Here is a 21,262-nt window from a genome sequence, read left to right as displayed (position 1 = left end):
CAGGTGGTCAGCCTGGCTCCACCTCCTCCACAGGTGGTCAGCCTGGCCCCGCCCCTCACCGGGCTTCGCCCCCTCCACAGGTGGTCAGCCTGGCACACAATCTCATCTACTTCGGCTTCTACAGCTTCAGCGAGCTGCTGCGGCTCACGCGCACGCTGCTGGGCATCATTGACTGTGTTCAGGCCCCCGCGGCCATGCTGCAGGCCTATGAGGAGCCTGGTGGTGAGGCTTGGCCCCCTCCCCCATCCCTTCCTGATACTCCCAGTGCCACCTCCATCTTGGCCTGCCATCAGTCCCCTCCAACCCGGGTAGCCTAGGCGCTGGGAAGCTCCGCGGTCTGGCTTGGAGTGAGTGTGGTGCAGGCCCGCCCGCAGCAAGTGTGGAGAAGACAGGAGCTGTCGGTCTCCAGCCCTCCCTGACACCCCAGGCGCATGCTCATCTAAGCTGTGCTGGGGTGTGGCCCCGATTTCAGCTTCCCCGAGAAGTCACTCATCTCTCACACCGCCCGCTTGCTTTTGCCTTGGTGGTTTTCCTAGACTTGGCCTAAAGCTCGCCTCCCCCTGCAAGCCTGCCTGGGTTAGCCGGGTCCTTGTGGCAGCCCCACGGCAGTCAGAGGCGGGGAGCCCTGCTGCGCATGCCCCGTTGAGCCCTTCTGTGGCCCGCAGGCAAGAACGTGCGGAGGTCCATCCAGGGCGTGGGGCACATGATGTCCACCATGGTGCTGAGCCGCAAGCAGTCTGTCTTTGGCGCCGCCAGCCTGCCTGCCGGAGCGGGTGGCCCCGAACAGCTGGACAGGAGCAAATTCGAGGAAAATGAAGACGTGGTGGTGATGGAAACCAAGCTGAAGATCCTGGAAATCCTGCAGGTGCTGGGCAGGTGGGTGGGCGGGGCCGGGAGGGGCGGGGCCCTTGGGGCTCAGGTGGGCGGGGCCGGGAGGGAGCCTCCTCCTGGAGACCCGTCCTCACTTGGCGTCCGTGTGCGTAGTTCATCCTCAACGTGCGCCTGGACTACCGCATCTCGTACCTGCTGTCCGTCTTCAAGAAGGAGTTTGTGGAGGTGTTCCCCATGCAGGACAGCGGCGCGGACGGCACGGCGCCCGCCTTCGATTCCACCAGTGAGCTTTGGGTCTGGCCGCCTCCCGCTGTCCCAGCCCGGCCTTCCCACTCCCACAGATGCATGTCCATGGCTCCTTCGGTTGCTGCAGAGAGGCGCAGGGCAGGGACCCCTCCTAGGTGGGGCGTCGGGCCCATAGGGGAACCAGGAGCTGGCCAGGCCCGGCCTCCTGAGCTGCAGAGCCTCGGGCCCCGCTGCGCTCAGCCTGGAAGCTTCTCCCTCACAGCGGGCCGGGCAGAAGGAGCATGCGGGGCTGCCTTGGGCATCCCGTGCCCGAGTTTCTGGCTACCCCATAGCTCTCTGTCACTCTTGCTTCCCACAGCTGCCAACATGAACCTGGATCGCATCGGGGAGCAGGCGGAGGCCATGTTTGGAGTGGGGTGAGCCTGGGGTTGAGGTGGGCTCAGGGTTGGGGGCAGGCTGCCAGCCTAAGGGTACCAGCCCGTCTGTGGACACCCTGGGTTTCCCGAGGCTGAGGGGCTGGTCATTTCCACGGTGTACCCAGTACCCAGAAAGACCCTCCCCAGCTACATGCACTGACCCTCCCCGGCTTGCCCCGCCCCCCCCCCCCCCCCCAGTAGAGGGTGAAGCCAGACCACAGTTATTCTGATAATTGCCCTACCTTCATGTGGGGCAGCTGTGCGTCTTGTGTTCAGCAGCGCTCAGGGCAGCTGGCTGGGCAGATGGGGGAAGTGCAGCCCGAGGCCCCCAGCCTTCCATGCTGGAGTGGGGGAGTGGCTCCGAGCCTCTGCCGTTGGGTGCCCAGCCTGCCTTGGTATCTAGGGTACCAGTGGGTCTCTTCTCAGAACTCACTGTGAACACCTAACACAGGGGCTGGCCATGTGGTTCAGTTGCAAGAGTGCATAACTAGCATTCGTGAGGCATGGGTTCGATTCCCCAGAACCTCACAAGCCAGGTGTGGCGTTAACACCTGTCACCCAGGGCTCAGGAGGTAGAGGTAGGAGGGTCAGGGCTCAAGGGCGCCTGAGAGAGTTCAAGGCCAGCCTGGGCCACGGGAGATCCTGTCTCAGAAAATAAACCAGAACGGAGAAGTCCAGGCCAGCCTGGGCTACACGAGAACAGAACAGACTCACAAAGTCGAGCCTATGAATTTCCAAGGGAAGGCAGTGCACTGAGATAGTTATCAACACGCTTAAGACGGTGACTGGGAAGTCACAGCTTCGTGTGCTCCTTATTAGCACACCAAGTAGCAGCTGCTTGGGTGGGTGTTATTAGCCCGGCGACTCCAGCTAGTGGCGAGAGGAAACGGCATTTCACAGTTTTCATTAACAAGTTGGGTGACAAGCGAAAGTGTGGCGTTGATGGTGACAAGCCCCAGGCCGGGCTGGTTTTCCCTCACTGAAGGAAGCAGTGTCTCCTCGCCCCCTCAGCGTGGGGGGCCTGTGGTGGCCACATGAAGGGTTGCTGCATCAGGGGCTTGTTTGAGGGCCATCTGAGGGCCCCCAGGAGGCTGAGGGTCCCTTGAGGGCCGGGGGCAGTGGGAAAGGGCAGATGCTTTGAGTGCAGCTGCCCTGGGCTCGGTTCTGCTGCGACAGTGGTGGGACGGGACGCATCCTCGCTCACTGGCTCCCACCGCCCCCCCCCCCAGGAAGACCAGCAGCATGCTGGAGGTGGATGACGAGGGAGGCCGCATGTTCCTGCGCGTCCTGCTGCACCTGACCATGCATGACTACGCGCCCCTGGTCTCCGGCGCCCTGCAGCTGCTCTTCAAGCATTTCAGCCAGCGCCAGGAGGCCATGCACACCTTCAAGCAGGTGAGAGGGAGGGGCCGGCAGCTGGGCCTCCTCGGGCTGCCTGGAGCCCTGGGACGCTTGGTCCCATTGCTGAGAGCTTGACAGGGTGCTGGGTCTCGCTGAAGGCCTTTCAGCCCGGGTTCAGGTCCTTGAGGGGAGGGGCCGTCTCAGCCACCTTTGGCACTTCCTGGCCTGACTCATCTCTTCTGTGGTGGACAGCGCTTGAGAGTGGGCAGTTATGTCCACCTTCCTGTTTGCTTGTGGGCATCCCTCACTGAGCTGCCTAGTGTCTGTCTCCTTGACAGCTTCCTATGAGATGCCTGTCTGTCAAGGCTGGCATCTAGCAAGCACCCATGATACCCTGGTCGTTGACATCAGCTTGCTTGGTTTCCCAGAATTCCCCCAGCTCCCTGAGTACGTGACACTACTCCTAGCCCCAGGCCCAGGCCCTAGAGTTCCGCTCCCTCCTTCAGCCAGGGCTCAGTGACCCTGCAGGGCTCTCCCCTGCCTGTTTGGCATCTGAGTGAACCAGTGACGGGCCACAGTGGTGTGTGCCATGCGCCTGAGTAACTGCAGCCAGGTGACACGTTAGCTCAGGGCGAGAGTGCAGGGAGGGCTTCCTGGAGGAAGGGGCTGTAAACACTGGACAGATGGAGGTGGGAGTGCCACCTGGGTGGGGGTCCTGGCGTCGGGACCCCACACCCCTGTGTGACTGCAGATGGGGTGTGTGCCCCCGCAAGCCTGGCACACCCTCCCTTTGCAGGTCCAGCTGCTCATCTCGGCCCAGGATGTGGAGAACTACAAGGTGATCAAGTCGGAACTGGACCGGCTGAGGACGATGGTGGAGAAGTCGGAGCTGTGGGTGGACAAGAAGGGCAGCGTCAAGGGCGAGGAGGGGGAGGCAGGCGCCACCAAGGACAAGAAGGAGGTGAGGCTGGCTTCCGGGAGCTACACAGGGTGCCCCAAGGGATGGGGCACGCATGACCCTGTCTCTGTCCTCAGCGGCCCTCGGACGAGGAGGGCTTTCTCCAGCCACACGGGGAGAAGAGCAGCGAGAACTACCAGATTGTCAAGGGCGTGAGTGGCAGGGCGTGGGCGGGTGGGCGAGGGGTGGGGAAGTGTCCCGCAGCTGGCCAGGCCTCTCCCAACTCCTCCCCGTGGGCCCTGCGGCCAGACAGCTCCCACTTTTCCGGCATGTTCCAAACAACCCCACCGAGGCCCTGATGGAGTTATTTTAAAGCTCAAGGAATTTAATGAGATTCCGCTTTACAGCGTGTCGCTCTGCACTTTATGGGCTGGATGGGATTTTAGTCCTGATTCAGCAGCGGCACGGTCCTTGCCTCCTCCCGCCCCTGGGGTAGACAGATGGGTGTGGCCGAAGCCGACCAGGCAGAGGGGCACGCAGAGGAGGAGGCACAGGCCCCCATCTCCCCGTCTCGACTCTGCAGATCCTGGAGAGGCTGAACAAGATGTGCGGGGTTGGCGAGCAGATGAGGAAGAAGCAGCAGAGGCTGCTGAAGAACATGGATGCCCACAAGGTCATGCTGGACCTGCTGCAGATTCCTTACGACCAGGTGACTAGGCGACCAGCCCAGCTCGTGCCGTGCGAGACCCCCAGGCCCACCTCACCAGCCTACGCCTGGCCTTTCGCCCACCTGCAGCCACCTGCTCTTGAGTCTACCTTGGTGCCCCCAACCTTGGATCCCCCTATCCCGACCTTTGAACCCCCATCTCTTGCTCTGATGGATTTGGCTTGACTTTGGTTTGCTGTTAACTCTTTCTGTGTCTGTCTTTCTCTGTCTCTCTGTCTCTCTTGGTGGTACTGGGCATTGAACCCTGCTCATGCAAGGGAGACGCTCTAGCGCTGAGCTGCACAGCCCTTGAGTTTGATTTGACCCAGCCTCGGCCTCTGGCTCCATGACCCTGGCCTCCTTCCCCTCCTCTGGGCTGACCTTTCTTCAGCTCCATCTATCAGCTCTCAATCTGTGGGTCAACCCCTCTGGGGTCAAATGACCCTTTCACAGGGGGCCGCCCAAGATGATTGGAAAACATGCGTACATTATAGTTCATAACTGTAAAATTACAGCGATGAAGCAGCAACAAAACAGCTTAATGGCTGAGGGTCATCACCACACGAGGAACAGTTTGTGTTTGTTTTTGGGTTTTTGAGACAGGCTTTTTCTGTATACCTTTGGCTGTCTTGGACTCATTTTGTAGACCAGGCTGGCCTCGGACTCGCAGAGACCCGCCTGCCTCTGCCCCCCAGAATGCTGAGTTCACAGGCGTGCGCCACTGCACTTGGCCAGCGTGTGCTCTTAACCGCTGGGATTTGCTTTAGGCCCCTCCGCTGATATTTTAGAGAATTAATTTGGGCACGTATGCTCACCCACCCCCCAGGCCTGTCCCTCCCTGGTGGCCCAGCGGCCTCTCTCTGTCCACAGGGTGACAACAAGATGCTTGAGATCCTGCGCTACACGCACCAGTTCCTACAGAAGTTCTGTGCTGGCAACCCTGGCAACCAGGCCCTGCTGCACAAGCACCTGCAGCTCTTCCTCACGCCCGGGGTGAGGCACACAGGGCTGTCTGCGCGTTCCCCGTGGGCCTCCCTCTCTCTCGTGGTCCGCCCCTCTCTCTCTGATGGGCTCCGTCTTCTCTGATGGCCTGTCCCTCTCTCTCTGATTGGCTCCGCCCTTCTCTGATGCCCCTCTCCCTCTCTCCCTCTCTCTGATGGGCTCCGCCTTCTCTGATGGCCCTCCCCTGCCCCCACAGCTCCTGGAGGCCGAGACCATGCAGCACATTTTCCTCAACAACTACCAGCTGTGCTCCGAGATCAGCGAGCCGGTGCTGCAGCACTTCGTGCACCTGCTGGCCACCCACGGGCGCCACGTGCAGTACCTGGACTTCCTGCACACTGTCATTAAGGCTGAGGGCAAGTACGTGAAGAAGTGCCAGGACATGATCATGACTGAGGTGAGGGCAGCCTGGGCCGCTGCCGGCGAGCTGGGTGGCGGGTCCCAGGGAGGGGGAGCTGAAGCCGTCAGCGCCGGGAGAACCTGAGCTTCTGGGCCTGGTGCATGGTGGAGAACGGGGCTGAGCCTGGGCCCTCGTCTGGGCGGCATGTCAGGGCAGGCTGGGGGAGGGCGGGGACAGAGCTGGTGATGTCAGACACTGCAGCTCAAGCATCCGCCGGCATGTTAACTGCTGAGGGAGAGGGGAGCAATGAATGCGCCTCGGGTTCCATGAACACTCTGGAGGCTGAGGACATTGGGACACTTTCTAGACCTAGGGTCAAGGTCTCTGATGGAAGAGGGCCAAGGAACCCCCAAACTCAGACAGGAAGCCAGGCATGATGGCTCACACCTGTGGCCCCAGTACTTAGCAGGCTGACGTGGAAGAATTCAGAGTCAGGCTGGAGAGAAGGCTCCACAGTTAAGAGCACTGCCTGCTCTTCCAGGGGACCAGGGTTCAGTTCCCAGCACTGGCTCCTGACTATCTGTACCTGTAGGTTTGAGGGATCCGATGCCCTCTTCTGGTCTTTGCGGGTACTGCACACATTTAGTGATGACAGACATGCAGGCAAAACACCCATACATATAAAAGAAAGTAAAAACCACAACTTATTTTTTGAGGTATTTTTAATAACTCATTTAATTTTTATTTTATGCACGTTAGTGTGAAGGCATTAGATCCCTTGGAATTGGGGGCATAGACAGTTGTGAGCCGCCATGTGGGTGCTGGGAATTGAACAGTGCTTTTAACCACTGAGCCATCTCTCCAGCCCCCAGAAAAAACAACAATTTAAAAAAAAAGTTCAAGCTGGGCCTGGTGGTGCATGCCTGGGAGGCAGATATCTATGAGTTCTGGGCCAGCCTGGTCTACAAAGTGAGTCCAGGACAGTCAAGGCTACACAGAGAAACCCTGTCTTGAACCCCCCGCCCCAAGAGTTTAAGGAGATCCTTAGCTACATAGTGATTTTGAGGCTAGCCTGGGCTATGGGAAACCCTGTTTCAGAAGCTCCAAAACCTTCAGTGTGGGTGTCAGGTCGTAGCTGGGGCCCTCGTCCAGCCCGATTCCCGCCTGCCTCCCTTTGCAGCTGACCAACGCAGGTGACGACGTGGTGGTGTTCTACAATGACAAGGCCTCTCTGGCCCATCTGCTGGACATGATGAAGGCGGCCCGAGACGGCGTGGAGGACCACAGCCCGCTCATGTACCACATCTCCCTGGTGGAGCTGCTGGCTGCCTGTGCGGAGGGCAAGAATGTCTACACGGAGATCAAGTGTACTTCGCTGCTGCCTCTAGAGGACGTGGTGTCTGTGGTGACCCACGAGGACTGCATCACGGAGGTGTGAGCTCGGGGCTGCGGGTGGCCGAGAGGGGGACCCGCAGGGGTTCTGAGGGGAGAGCCCGGGCAGGCCCACACAGTCCGCGTGCCGCTGCCCAGGTGAAAATGGCATACGTGAACTTTGTGAACCATTGCTACGTGGACACGGAGGTGGAGATGAAGGAGATCTACACCAGCAACCACATCTGGACGCTCTTCAAGAACTTTACCCTGGACATGGCTCTGGTCTGTCCTGGGGCCCGGGGTGGGCTTTTGGGGTGGAGGGATGGTGTGCGGACCTCCCCGTGGGATTTCTTCCTCCTCAGGTCTGCAATAAGCGGGAGAAGCGTTTGTCGGACCCCACGCTGGAGAAGTACGTGCTCACCGTGGTGCTGGACACCATCAGCGCCTTCTTCAGCTCGCCCTTCTCAGAGAACAGCACGTCCTTGCAGGTGGGCGGACTCGAGGGCAGGCGGGGGTCCTCGCGGGCAGGCGGGGAGCCTCGAGGGCAGGCGTGGCCACTTGAGCTGGCTCTTTTGGCCCCAAGTGTGGGTCAGGAACAGCAGTGGGAAGGGTACAGAGAAACCGACAAGGAGCAATTTAAGGACTTTTTGGAGGGGCAGCAGGAACGCCCATGGCTGGCTGGTCACACTTCCTCCGCGGTCAGGGAGCAAAGAGCAGTGCATGCCGGCCCTCCTGCTGTGGCTCCAGCCTCGGGCAAGTACACGTGTTTAGGATGGTCGTCCATCTTTCTGGAAACACCCTCATAGATACACTCCACACTGATTTAGTCCCCTGGGATTGACAAGATCAACCCAGGAATCCCTCAGTCAGTCTAGCGCGTGTGCAAGCCCTGGGGTCATGAGCTAGACATGGCTGCTGCCCAGGACAGCAGAGCCATGGTGACTGGCAGGACTGCGCAGCTTGCAGAGTCCACATACTGCCCCTCAGGAGCTGGGCAGGGCCCCGCGCCTCACCGGCATCACCGCAGGGGCCTGACCCGAGTCATGGAGAACCACGGCTGAGATGCCTGTCAGCCTTAACTACAGTCCCAGGTCTCCAGGAGGAAGGCTGGAGGCGCTGCCTTAAATTATAAATACAGAAGATGGCGAAGAAGCCAATGGAAGTGGCGCCCACGGCTGCAAGGGCCAGCTCACACCAGGCTCATTCTGAGAAGAGTGAATAGATGAGGTGCATAAGGCTTGGTGCCTCACACCTTTCATCCCTGCTCTCCGGAGAGAGGCAGAGGCAGGTGGATCTCTGTGAGGTCAAGGCCAGCCTGGTCTACACGGAGACAGCTAGACCACATAGTGAGATGGTGAGGCCTAGTCTCAAAACACAGGAAAGAAAACAAAGTTAGATCCAGAAAGGATGAGCTGTTTGGATATGCATTTCAGACAGGGAGACTGAAAAGTTTTGTCTGTGGCCTGGCGTGGTGGCACACACCTTTGATCCCAACACTGAAGAGGCAGAGGCAGGTGGATCTCTGTGAATTCCAGCCTGTCTCACCACCACCACACAAAAGTGTTATCCCCTTAGCCTCCGACTGGCTGTAGAGTGGAATAAAGCAGAATTTAAAATCGGCCTTAAAATGTGCTATTGTTGCACACGCGCAAGCGTGTGGAAGTCAGGACACACGGGGAGTCGGGCCCTCTGTCTACTCTTCCCTGTGTCTAGGAATCAAACTGAGGTGGCCAGGTTTGTGCGTCACATCCCTTTACCCATTAGGCAAGCTCGCTGCCCAGAGCCTACCTTACCTTTCACTACTTTTTGCTTGCTTTTAAACTCTAGTATTTGGGTTTTTGGACTGGGTCTCTCTGTGTAGCCCTGGCTAGGCTTGGGCCTGGACCTCACAGAGAGCCACCTGCCCCTGCCTCCCGAGAGCAGGCACTGTAGGTGTCCGTGGCCATGTTCAGCCTTCTTTTTTCAAATGTGTGTGCTGTGTGTGTGTGTGTGCGCGCGCGCGCAGTGTCTGTCTGGGCAGGTGTGTGGGTGCCAGAGGAGGCCGCTGGGCCTCGTGGAGCTGGAGTTAAAGCACACCACGTGTCAGACACGGGTGCTAGGGGCTGAGCTCAGCCTCCCGGCCAGACTTGGGGTTTGTGAATCGTGTAGACGCGGCACCTTTCCTCACATTCGTTCTAAAGGAAGGAAAAGTGATCAGCATGTCTGTGAGCCGAGGCTGGCGCCGAGACTGTCAGGGGAGGCCGTTCACTGCCGAGGCTGGCGCCTTTCTATCTGCACCAAAGGCACACGGCGGTGGCGAGGGCCGCGTGCCGCCCCCTTCTGCACCGCCCGGTGGCTGAGCTCTGGGCTGTCTGTCCCCTGCAGACACACCAGACCATTGTGGTACAGCTGCTGCAGTCCACCACGCGGCTGCTCGAGTGTCCTTGGCTGCAGCAGCAGCACAAGGGCTCGGTGGAGGCCTGCGTGCGCACCCTCGCCATGGTGGGTGAGTACCGTGCTGGGCCTCTCCCAGAGCACCTGCCGGGAACACCAGCCCCACAGCTCATGTCTCTCAGGGTGGTCTGTCCTGGTGTCGGTCCAGCAGGGAGTCTCCAGCTCTCGTTTCCTTTTGCTGCGTGTTTGCAAGCGATCCAGGTGGGAGGGTGTGTGTCCTGGTTTCCCTATGTGCCCCGGGGCCTTGGACAGAACACCCAACAGGGACACAGGCAGCACCCGCCCTGCCCCCACCCTGGTCTGCTTGCCTCTTCTCTGCCCTGCATGTGGCAGCCTGAGCCTGCCCTCCCTTGCAGCCAAGAGCCGGGCCATCCTGCTGCCCTTGGATCTGGATGCCCACATGAGCGCTTTGCTTAGCAGCGGCGGCAGCTGCGCAGCCGCAGCCCAGCGCAGTGCTGCCAACTACAAGACGGCCACGAGGACCTTCCCCCGAGCCATCCCCACTGCCAACCAGTGGGACTACAAGAACATCATTGAGAAGCTGCAGGTGGGATGGGCGTGGTTGCCAGGCCCCCTCGGAAGGGCCTGCTCCACGGAGGGGGCTTCGCTGCCCCTGGGTCAGGCGGTGTGTAGTCAGCGGGTGGTATGTGGTCACGCTCTGGGCGCCTCGGGCCAGGTGGTGACCTCGCCCTCCCTCCCAGGACATCATCACGGCCCTAGAGGAGCGGCTGAAGCCTCTGGTGCAGGCAGAGCTCTCGGTGCTCGTGGACATGCTGCACTGGCCCGAGCTGCTCTTTCCGGAGGGCAGTGAGGCCTACCAGCGCTGCGAGAGTGGGGGCTTCCTGTCCAAGTAAGCAGGGACGGAGGGGCGTGGCGGCCCGGGTTGGGGCAGGGCACCCGGTGTCAGAGACCAGAGGGGCCGGGCTCCATGGAGGCCGCCTCAGCCTCCGCCTCTGCTCCAGGCTCATCCGTCACACCAAGGGCCTCATGGAGTCAGAGGAGAAGCTGTGCGTGAAGGTGCTGCGGACGCTGCAGCAGATGCTGCTGAAGAAGAGCAAATATGGGGAGCGGGTGAGTGTCAGGAGATGCCGGTTCAGGGCGGGGCCCAGCAGGCAGGCTCTTGCTCACTGAAGCCTCGTCCTCCCAGGGCAACCAGCTGCGGAAGATGCTGCTACAGAACTACCTCCAGAACAGGAAGTCTGGGCCTCGAGAGCTCCCCGACCCCACAGGCTCTGGTCAGTGCCGTGGCCCCACTCTGCTCCCCTCGCGTGGCTGGCCCTTGCTTCCAACTACCGTCTCTCATATGAGCCTCTCCCCAAGGTCCGGACCAGGACTGGTCAGCCATTGCAGCCACCCAGTGCCGGCTGGACAAGGAGGGGGCCACCAAGTTGGTGTGTGATCTCATCACCAGCACCAAGAACGAGAAGATCTTCCAGGAGAGCATCGGTCTGGCCATCCGCCTGCTGGACGGGGGCAACACTGAGATCCAGGTGCGGCGCTAGGGGCGGCGCGTGTGCCTTTGCCGGTGCTGCCTGCTCAGGAGGGGCTGGGCTGCAGAGGCTGCAGGCCTGGGCTGCTGGGGGGACCCATGGGTGGTTCCGCCTTCCGCATCTGTGCCTGTGGCCGGCCCTGTACTGTCCTGTCCTGCTAGGCCCACCACTCTGGCATTTCACTGCCTGCTCAGGCCTCTTCCTTGCCTCCTACCTTCTAGGCCTGATTATTCCAAAGCCCCAACTCCTCTAACCCCTATTTATTTATTCATTCATTCATTCGTTCACTTACTCACTCAGTCACTCATGAATTCTACTCATTTTCTCATTCATTCACATTTCCCAGCCAGCACTGAACACCAAACTGTGTCACAGGTACTGGTACAGGCACCAGGCATTCATCAAAAAGAGACAGATCTGTTCGCCTATGTTCCTTCCAAAACATAGGAGGAGTGTAGACACGGTAGAAAGCGGGATCCCATATGGCATGCAGGGCACACCAGTCAAAAGAGCGATAGGCTGGGCCTGTGGCTTGGCATCTCAGCCTCTCAGGATGCCAAGTCGGGGATCCCAGGCTCAGGGCTTGCCTGGGTTCTGGCACTTAACCTTGTCCTGCTAAAAAGAAATGAGGGGCTGGTGCATGCCTTTAAGCCCAGCATTCGGGAGGCATAGGCGGGTGGATCTCTGTGGGTTGGAGGCCAGCCCTATATGTATGGTGACTTTCAGGACAGCGAGGACTGTTTAGAGAGACTCTCAAGCAAACAAACAGAAACCAAACCAAGTAAAACCCACCGCAAGCTGGTGGTGTACTGCAGTGGTCCTTCCTAGCATTCACAAGCCCCTAGGTTTCATGCCCAGGATGGGCCGCAGCAGTGGGCAGGCCGAGGCGACGGGGCTGTAGCCCTGGCTGTTCCGGAGCTGTGTGGGAAGGGTGCGGAGGGCAGCCCTGAGGGGCTGGAGGAGGGCGCGGCTGCCGCTCTTCCCTGGAGGGAGGTGGAGCCCGAAGGACAGGACTTCGGTTTCCAAGGGATCCCCCTGGCTGCAGTGTGGAGCAGCTACTGGAGCCAGTGGCTGGCGGGGCCTAGGCAGCGGCAGCATGCCCCTCCCCCCAGGACTGTGGTCATGGCAGGCTGGCCTTCCTATCAACCGCTGGTCTCCCAAGTGCGTCCCTAGCCTCGGTCTCAGCGTACCCATGTCTCCCAGACTCCTCGGCATTGAGTGGTGTTCTCGAACTCACTGAGTAGCCGAGGACGACCTTGAATTCCGGGTCTTCCTGCTGCTCCTGGGGCTAGCCTGACACTCAGCTACCACACCCGCTTTCAGGTTAGGGCTCTCGAGGCCTCACCAAGGCCACCCAGAGCCAGGCCCAGTGCTGAGGCAGCTCTCTCCTTCCCGTCCATCTCCAGAAGTCTTTCTACAACCTGATGACAAGCGACAAGAAGTCGGAGCGCTTCTTCAGGGTGCTGCACGACCGCATGAAGCGCGCCCAGCAGGAGACCAAGTCCACAGTGGCCGTCAACATGAGCGACCTGGGCAGCCAGCCCCGCGAGGACCGAGAGCCCGCAGACCCTACCACCAAAGGTCGGGCTCCGGGCAGACGCGCAGGGTTCAGGGGCGCCTCCTGGATGGGGAGAGGCTTCCAGGAGCCTTGACCCTGTCAACTGCTGCCCCACAGGCCGCGTGGCCTCCTTCTCCTTGCCCAGCTCCTCCCGCTATTCCCTGGGCCCGGGGTTGCACCGAGGCCATGAGATGGGCGAGCGTGCGCAGGGCAACGAGATGGGCACCTCGGTGCTCATCATGAGGCCGATCCTGCGCTTTCTGCAGCTGCTGTGTGAGAACCACAACCGTGACCTACAGGTGAGTGTGTGCCTTGGCCCCTGCGTCCAGTCACTGGGCACAGCCGCTGGGACGGAGGGCTTCCTGCTGGGGGGAGGAGGGGGGCGTGAGCGTGCTGGGCTGTGCCCACCCTGCCTGTATTCCGCAGAACTTCCTGCGCTGTCAGAACAACAAGACCAACTACAACCTGGTGTGTGAGACGCTACAGTTCTTGGACATCATGTGCGGCAGCACCACGGGCGGCCTGGGGCTGCTGGGGCTCTACATCAACGAGGACAACGTGGGTCTGGTCATCCAGACCCTGGAGACGCTCACAGAGTACTGCCAGGGCCCGTGCCACGAGAACCAGGTGAGCAGCGCGCCTGGGGCTGAGTGGAGGGGGCAGGAGCGGGGCCTGTCCCTCACCCCCCAACACCCCGCCTCCCACCAGACCTGCATAGTGACTCATGAGTCCAACGGCATCGACATCATCACGGCGCTGATTCTCAACGACATCAGCCCGCTTTGCAAGTACCGCATGGATCTGGTGCTGCAGCTAAAGGTGGGGCCAGGTGGTGAGCATGCAGGCTGGGCGGAGAGACGTGTGTTGTGTGTTGTGTGTGAGCGAAATGGGTGCTCAGCACTCGAGACGCCATGTTGTGCTGGGAGTGACGGGGCCTCTTTGGGTGCACATTAGGTGACAAGTGCATGCTGCATTGGCTGCATGTGTGAAATGCAAGTCACCTGCTTCTTGGGTTCCCCCAGGAATTCCTCTGTGTGCGTTGCAAGGGGCAGGGAGCTCGGGGTGGGTGAGGCTGGCCTATAGAGGGAGTTAACACACTGGGTGCTTGTCAGCACCCCAGAGTCTGGGGGCAAAGTGAGGAGGAGGTTGAAGGGTCCTGGGGCCTCAGACTCGGCTGCGTCCCGCGCCACCCAGGACAATGCCTCCAAGCTGCTCCTGGCCCTGATGGAGAGTCGGCACGATAGTGAGAATGCAGAGCGCGTCCTCGTCAGCCTGCGGCCTCAGGAGCTGGTGAGGAGGGGTGCAGTGGGCGGTGCCCAGATGGGGCTCGAGGCCCCAGCACTGGGCACAACAGCAAGTGCCCTGTCGTTCCTGGCCCCTCCTCCCAGGTGGATGTGATCAAGAAGGCCTATCTGCAGGAGGAGGAGCGGGAGAACTCAGAGGTGAGCCCACGTGAAGTGGGCCACAACATCTACATCCTGGCGCTGCAGGTACCAGGCCCTGCCCCACGGCCCCGCCCCCGCCCCCACCCTCTGAGCAATGCCCATAGCGGTCCTGTCCTGCCTGCCGCAGCTCTCCAGGCACAACAAACAGCTGCAGCATCTGCTGAAGCCGGTGAAGCGCATCCAGGAGGAGGAGGCCGAGGGCATCTCGTCCATGGTACGGCAGGGGTGAGGGTTTGAGGGTGGCATGATGGCATGGTGTTGGTGGACGAATGGCTGTGGCCCGAGGGCAAAAAGGAGGCTTCTGTGGGGATGTGGGAGAGCCACAGGAAGCTGCTGTCACCAGAGGCCGGCCTGGAACCGAGGGAGCTGGGACCTGAGCTAGCTGAGGTCTCGGGGTGGCCCCTGCAGTTGGCATAGTGGTGTAACCCTGATACAGAAGTGGAATCGAGACCTCTTTGGATCTGGGGTATTCTAGCAGGACCCTGGGCAGGGCGGAGAGAGGGTGCCAGCGCCTCTGCTCTGGTTGGGTGGGCTTGTTCCAGGCTGGCGGGGGGGGTGTCACCCCTGGGATCCACCCTCTGGATGGCTGCAGGGCTAACCCAGTGTCCCCCACCTCTAGCTCAGCCTCAACAATAAGCAGCTGTCCCAGATGCTCAAGTCCTCGCCACCCGCCCAGGAGGAGGAGGAGGATCCTCTGGCCTACTACGAGAACCACACCTCTCAGATTGAGGTGAGGCGGAGGGCCCCGGGTGTGGGCTGGGAGTGGCGAGGGCCTCTGCCCGGCGTGACCAGCTGTCACCTGACCGACTAGATCGTGCGGCAAGACCGAAGCATGGAGCAGATCGTGTTCCCCGTGCCTGCCATCTGCCAGTTCCTCACAGAGGAGACCAAGCACCGGCTCTTCACCACCACAGAGCAGGACGAGCAGGGCAGCAAAGTCAGCGACTTCTTCGACCAGTCCTCCTTCCTGCACAACGAGATGGAGTGGCAGCGCCGGCTCCGCAGTGAGCGCTGGAGGGCCCCGCCCCTTCCGGGCTCCCCGGGGTGGGGGGTCTGGCCAGGGCCCTCACACTGCACCCCCCCCAGGCATGCCACTCATCTACTGGTTCTCCCGCCGCATGACACTCTGGGGCAGCATCTCCTTCAACCTGGCTGTGTTCATCAACATCATCATTGCCTTCTTCTACCCCTACGTGGAGGGCGCGTCCACAGGTGAGCCCGCCCGCCCCGCCCTGGCACAGTGGGGAGCTAACCCCACCGTCCTGTGGGTGCTCTGCGTGTTGTGGAGGGGCCAGTGCAGGTCAACGCCCCCTTTTTGGCCTCCTGGGGGAGAGGAGTGCGCGTGTGTACACGCAGATGTGTTTGCAACAGCTGGCAGGGTGCAGCGGGAACATCGGGTCCTCAAGGCAGGCTGCGGGGGGTGGCAGGAGGGCGGGGGCGCCCTGCTCACGCCTGCCCGCTGCTCCAGGCGTGCTGGGCTCCCCACTCATCTCGCTGCTCTTCTGGATCCTCATCTGCTTCTCCATCGCGGCGCTGTTCACCAAGCGCTACAGCATCCGTCCCCTCATCGTGGCGCTTGTCCTTCGGTCCATCTACTACCTGGGCATTGGGCCCACCCTCAACGTCCTGGGTGCCCTCAACGTGAGTGCTGTGAGGTCCTCTGGCCCCCAGCCGCCCTTGGGGCCAGCTCCTCGTAGGCCAGAGGCAGCGCACAGGCAGACAGGAAAGAAGCCTTTTCCTAATGGAGCGCTGTGAGGCTAGGGGCTTGTCTGCCAGCCTGCTTCACCCGAGCCTCAGTTTCCCCCCGGGGCTTCTCAGAGTTCCAGGAGCCTGGACAGTTCCACAGATACTGTGCTGTTCAGGAGGAGTGAGCCCAGCACCGCTCATTCCACGGGGACTGGCTGGGCTTGGGGCTGAGGGCCAGGGTGGAAGATGGGGTGCTGACCTCCATGCCCTGCCCTTCCTGCCCAGCTGACCAACAAGATCGTGTTTGTGGTGAGCTTCGTGGGCAACCGTGGGACCTTCATCCGTGGCTATAAGGCGATGGTCATGGACGTGGAGTTTCTCTACCACGTGGGCTACATCCTGACGAGCGTCCTGGGCCTCTTCGCTCATGAGCTCTTCTACAGCATCCTGGTGAGCCTGCTGGGCTGGGGCCGAAGGGCCTCCCGTCCTGGTCTCCCAAGCGCCTCTGTCCGCTCCCTCGCTGGTACAGAGGAGGGATCAACTCTAGGCCCCCACCCAACCCAAAGGAACACGCCTGAGTAACCCCAAGTGGGTTCCTGCGCTAACCCTCAGGACAGCTTCGTGTCCTCCGAGTGCAGGATGACAGGAGCTTGGCCCGCCTCCCTGGGAGTGCCGCGTAAGAGCTGCTGTCCTCTCAGCAGCTGGTGTCTGCTCCCCCTGGCCACCTCTCCCGGTCCTAGAACCACACTCCCCCCACCCCCGGTGTGCTCCAGTCCACTGTGCACACTGACCCCAGGCGGAGTATGTGGTGGTCACCAGGGCCCGGCTCATCCAGGTGCTGCTGTCCCTGCAGCTCTTTGACCTCATCTACCGAGAGGAAACGCTGTTTAATGTCATCAAGAGTGTGACCCGCAATGGCCGCTCCATCCTGCTAACCGCCCTCCTGGCCCTTATCCTTGTGTACCTCTTCTCCATCGTGGGCTTCCTCTTCCTCAAGGATGACTTCATCCTGGAGGTGGATCGACTGCCCGGGAACCACTCCAGAGGTCTTGGGGACTTCCTTTCCGGGGTGGGTGTGCGGGGACAGTGGACAGGCACAGGGGACTGGCGTCGGCATCAGGCAGGCCACGCTTGTTCCTCCAGGCTCCCTGCCTTCCTCCTGGCAGCTTTTGGAGAGGTCCAGCCTGCACCAACCTGGATCCCTATGAATGATCTAGCTCATGGCAGTCAGAAAGTGAGCCTTGAAAGCCTGTGGCTTGAGCTCACCCTTGCAGACCTGTCATTCACATAGTTTGGTGTTTGCAGGGCCTGCCTGGCCAGGCCAGAGTCACAGACACACTCCTGTCTGTAGGATGAGCCAGCAGGACGGGGGGGGGATGAGTCTCAGGGCCGACTAGAGAGATGCTACGGTCAGACAGCTGAGCTCCCTGTGACCTTGTTGCTGTTCTTTCCAGCCAGCACCCTCGGGATGCCACACGGAGCTGCTACGTTTGTGGGCACATGTAGTGGAGACAAGATGGACTGTGTCCCGGAGGTCTCAGTGCCTGAGGTCCCAGAAGGTAAGTCTGTGGCGCCCGCGGAGTGGGTGTGGCAGCATGGGCAGCCCGGGTCTGAGCACACTGCCTGCCCACAGAGGACGAGGAGCCAGACAGCACAGAGCGGGCCTGTGACACTCTACTTATGTGCATTGTCACCGTCATGAACCACGGACTGCGGAATGGTGGTGGCGTGGGCGACATCCTCCGGAAGCCCTCCAAAGACGTGAGCACCCTTGCCTTGCCCTGCCCTCCGGCCCCGGCCGGACTCCCTCCACACCGACCATCCCACCCACTTGTGTGAATGCTCCCTGCTTCCCACACCCAGCCAGAGCTGTCAGCCTCTCACCCCACGCCACTGGCTCACTGTGCTAGGAGGGCCACCACGGCAGCCAGCTTTGGCTCTGACGTTTGGGAAGGAGTGAGCCATGGGTCACCACTGGCTTCCTCATCCCAGAGCAAGGGCAAGGCGAAGCCTCAGGACTTGGCTTGGGCAGCCAGCAGCCCTGTGTCTCTCAACTCCCAGTTGCTTAGAAGTCCTCTCTGGCCAGACAAAGGTTCTGGAAGGGGGAGGTCTGGCCTCCCGGATGCTGACCTAGGAGCTCACAGCTGCTCTCCCTTTTACCCTCGTCTCATAGCAGGACTTGCCACACGTGATGGACTTCCAAGGGCTTCCTCCTGGCCGGTCCTTTCCAAATGTCAGCTCCCGGCTTCTTTCTACTTGACAGATGTGGGAGCCTAAGGCTGGCAGTGACCTTATATTTCTCTCGGGGCTGGCAGTGTCCAGAGCCACACCTTCCCTGCTGAACTGTGTCCTTCCGGTGCCCCCTCGCTCTGCAGGAGTCCCTCTTCCCCGCCCGGGTGGTGTACGACCTCTTGTTCTTCTTCATCGTCATCATCATCGTACTCAACCTCATCTTTGGGGTGATCATTGACACCTTTGCCGACCTGCGCAGCGAGAAGCAGAAGAAAGAGGAGATCCTCAAGACCACGTGCTTCATCTGTGGTGAGGCCCACTTCCTCGCTGCACAGCTGCTTCCTGGCCTCTAAGCCGCGTCGACCCAGTCCCATCCTTGCTGACCTGGCCTGCCGGGACCAGCAGGACCCGGGCAGCCCTTCAAGCCCTTGAGGCTCCAAAGGAGGAACCTGTGGCTGCCGTGGTCTCAGACTTCTGGTTTCAGTCTGTTGTTCCATCTAAACCTAGTCATGCCGTCGCCAGGGCCCAATGAGCAGGGGTCCCCAGCAGGTCACACTGCTGACTGAGCTGGTCCTGTCGCCCCTGGGCTCAGGCAATCCTGCCGTTGCTCCCAGGGCCTCCAGCTGCTCTGCGGGAAGGCTGCAGCTGGGGAGGGGGGGGGCATTGAGGAGCTAGAATAGAGTGACCCAGATGGTCCAGGGTGGTGGCCCTTGGGTAATGGGTCCGTCGCCCCTCCGCCTGCCCCCAGGTCTGGAGAGGGACAAGTTTGACAACAAGACGGTGTCCTTTGAGGAGCACATCAAGCTGGAACACAACATGTGGAACTACCTGTACTTCATAGTGCTGGTCCGCGTTAAGAACAAGACGGACTACACGGGCCCCGAGAGCTACGTGGCTCAGATGATCAAGGTGAGAGTGCGTATGCACACGCCCGGCCTGTCCACCTGGGAGGACACGCCACATCTGCTGGCCGTGGCCTGAGGGCTGACAGCTGCGGCGGCTGCGGGCCAGCCAGGGAGCGAGGAGCAGCTGGGGCCGCCCTCGACGTGCAGAGAGCCTGCCGGGCATCCGAGCACTCACTCTTCTGGGGTGAGGAGAAAGCAAGCTTGCAGTGACCCCATCAACCCTGGAGGAGCACGGTACATGTGCTCTGGGGAACAGCAGCACTGGAGGAGGGGAGATGGGGGGAAATCCCACCAAGGGCCGTTGATCGTGATGGGGCCTCTTTTAGAAGGCACAGCAAGGGAGGATGGCTCCTGAAAGTCAGCATTGTTCCAGAGAGAAACCCTGGAAAAGCTTAAAAATCCCAGGCTTAGAGGAATTAAACATAATCCTTCCAGTTTCCACAGTCATGGCGGCAGTGAAGAGGTTTTGTCTCGAGAGGTTTATCTGTTGCTCCGAGAATTCACAGCTTGTGACAGGGAACCAGAAAACTGCTTGGCTGGTGCCCCTCCTTCCTGCCTCTTCCTCTATCCCAGGAAACATGGCTTTCCTTCTCTGGCCCGTGTCAGATGGCAGCCTTCCTAGGTGGACATGGGGCATGCACGTATGTGGGCCTTGGCCTTGCTGCACCCTGGCTTTGGCAGGGAGTGAGCAGAAGGCAGAGGCGCTGGCGAAGGCCTTCCTAGAGGACAGGGCCACCTCACGGAAGGCAGCCGGCTACCATGATGGGAGCCCACCCCTGGCTTCCTCCTGTCTGCCAGGGAGGCTGCAAGCCAGTTCAGACATTCTGGTGACACACTGCCTGCTAGCCATCTGGCAAAGGATGTGGCCTTCTCTGAGCAACGCCTCATGGGTCCTCACCTCACACTGTTCTAGAACAAGAACCTGGACTGGTTTCCCCGGATGCGCGCCATGTCGCTGGTGAGCAGCGAGGGGGAGGGGGAGCAGAACGAGATCCGAATCCTGCAGGAGAAGCTGGGCTCCACCATGAAGCTGGTGTCACACCTCACCGCCCAGCTCAACGAGCTCAAGGAGCAGGTGTGTTCCCAAGCTCTGGGCCATGTGGGCAGGGCCATCAGCCATAGGGAACCTGGTCCAGGTGCGAGCCCTCCCCCCCCCCCCCGTGGTCCTTGCTTCCCGCAGCAGCCAGGCAGGGCCCCCCCGAGGGTGCATTCTGATGGGAACTTCCTAGGCGTGCAGCGCAGCTGCGCAGTGTGGCTGCAATGCCCCTCCTGTAGATGCTGCAGCGTCCTGGCTGCACCCAGTCTAGGGTTTGACATGCCAAACGGAAGACACCCTGGAGGTCGGGGGTGGCCACCTACCAGCAGTGCTGAAGGGCAGCTGGGCCCTTTGGGGAAGATGCAGCCATTCCCAGTGCGGTGGAGAAGGGAGCTAGGCTACCTGACAAGACTTGTTTAACTCAGATGACAGAGCAGCGGAAACGGAGGCAACGTCTGGGCTTTGTGGATGTGCAGAACTGCATGAGCCGCTGACAGGAGCCACTGAAGCCCTCACAGGAGATCCGCTGCGAACAGCACTGCTCTTCAGGTCAGGGGCTCTTCAGCTCTGGAAGCTAGCTGCCCACCCCACCGCCACCTCTGCTGGCAGGCCCCTGCCCAAGCCAGGCTCTGCCCAGCAGGATGCCTCAGAGCAGTCCTGCCGAGTACCCTTGAAGGGACTCAGTTTACCTTAGTGCCTTAGAGGATGCTAGGTCCTCCAGAGTGCTGTCCCTCGGAGCAGTAACTGACCCTCCTCACACGTGGTTGCGAGTGGGCTGCCTCTCATCTCCAAGCACTACACTGTGGCTGTCCCCAGCCTGCCTGCCTGCCTTCCCTCCTGCCTCAGGAAGGTGGTAGCCTGCTGTCATTAGCTACTTAGGGCTTTGATACTTAACTTATTCCCGGGGCCGCCCCACCCTGCTGTGCCCGCACAGCTCCCAGTGCCTGTGCTTGCTGGGGACACTGCTGTCCTAGTAGCCTGAAGACGCAGGTGGACTGCTTTGCACCTAGGACTCACATCTTCCCCAGCTTTGTAGGCAAGAGACAAAGACTGAAGGTGTGAAAGTGGCGTCTGACTGCTTGCCTCTTGTTGGGGCAACGTTTTACAAGTCCTGTGTCCGGGGAACTAATGTTAACTGCCTTAAATAAACAGAATCCAAGCCCACCGATGGGGCTGTGCTTCTGCTTCCCGCACAGTCGGAGGCCACAGGGGCCAACTTTCAGGAGGCCTGTCCTCCCCTCAGGCTCAGGATGCTAAAGGCTATCTCCCCGGGCTCTGGTTACTTGATGGGCTCCACTGGGCTCCAACCCCTGGGCCACTTGC

General features: G+C 60.7%; 1 protein-coding gene across 1 annotated transcript in view; it reads left to right on the top strand.

Annotated features, from left to right (window-relative positions):
* Positions 1-21,103, top strand: part of Itpr3 (inositol 1,4,5-trisphosphate receptor type 3) — a 57,927-nt gene extending 36,824 nt beyond the window's left edge. The window contains exons 21-58 of the mRNA XM_055607189.1: positions 81-222; positions 666-865; positions 985-1,114; positions 1,436-1,493; positions 2,723-2,888; positions 3,631-3,795; positions 3,870-3,944; positions 4,316-4,441; positions 5,309-5,431; positions 5,637-5,837; positions 6,961-7,212; positions 7,311-7,436; positions 7,517-7,642; positions 9,519-9,639; positions 9,944-10,134; positions 10,289-10,437; positions 10,550-10,658; positions 10,735-10,822; positions 10,908-11,077; positions 12,484-12,658; positions 12,753-12,934; positions 13,062-13,262; positions 13,344-13,454; positions 13,830-13,925; positions 14,024-14,125; positions 14,208-14,294; positions 14,700-14,810; positions 14,892-15,084; positions 15,167-15,292; positions 15,549-15,721; positions 16,052-16,216; positions 16,620-16,812; positions 17,221-17,325; positions 17,400-17,527; positions 18,142-18,307; positions 18,747-18,907; positions 19,817-19,978; positions 20,365-21,103. Coding sequence (XP_055463164.1) covers positions 81-222; positions 666-865; positions 985-1,114; positions 1,436-1,493; positions 2,723-2,888; positions 3,631-3,795; positions 3,870-3,944; positions 4,316-4,441; positions 5,309-5,431; positions 5,637-5,837; positions 6,961-7,212; positions 7,311-7,436; positions 7,517-7,642; positions 9,519-9,639; positions 9,944-10,134; positions 10,289-10,437; positions 10,550-10,658; positions 10,735-10,822; positions 10,908-11,077; positions 12,484-12,658; positions 12,753-12,934; positions 13,062-13,262; positions 13,344-13,454; positions 13,830-13,925; positions 14,024-14,125; positions 14,208-14,294; positions 14,700-14,810; positions 14,892-15,084; positions 15,167-15,292; positions 15,549-15,721; positions 16,052-16,216; positions 16,620-16,812; positions 17,221-17,325; positions 17,400-17,527; positions 18,142-18,307; positions 18,747-18,907; positions 19,817-19,978; positions 20,365-20,433 — 5,424 coding nt within the window. The 3' untranslated portion in view covers positions 20,434-21,103. The remainder of the gene's footprint in view (positions 1-80; positions 223-665; positions 866-984; positions 1,115-1,435; positions 1,494-2,722; positions 2,889-3,630; positions 3,796-3,869; positions 3,945-4,315; positions 4,442-5,308; positions 5,432-5,636; positions 5,838-6,960; positions 7,213-7,310; positions 7,437-7,516; positions 7,643-9,518; positions 9,640-9,943; positions 10,135-10,288; positions 10,438-10,549; positions 10,659-10,734; positions 10,823-10,907; positions 11,078-12,483; positions 12,659-12,752; positions 12,935-13,061; positions 13,263-13,343; positions 13,455-13,829; positions 13,926-14,023; positions 14,126-14,207; positions 14,295-14,699; positions 14,811-14,891; positions 15,085-15,166; positions 15,293-15,548; positions 15,722-16,051; positions 16,217-16,619; positions 16,813-17,220; positions 17,326-17,399; positions 17,528-18,141; positions 18,308-18,746; positions 18,908-19,816; positions 19,979-20,364) is intronic.
* Positions 21,104-21,262: the final 159 nt, after the last annotated feature.

Source organism: Psammomys obesus, unplaced genomic scaffold (assembly GCF_907164565.1).
Source record: "Psammomys obesus unplaced genomic scaffold, mPsaObe1.curated_primary_1811, whole genome shotgun sequence".
NCBI lineage: Eukaryota > Metazoa > Chordata > Mammalia > Rodentia > Muridae > Psammomys > Psammomys obesus.
This window is presented reverse-complemented; position numbering and strand designations above follow the sequence as displayed.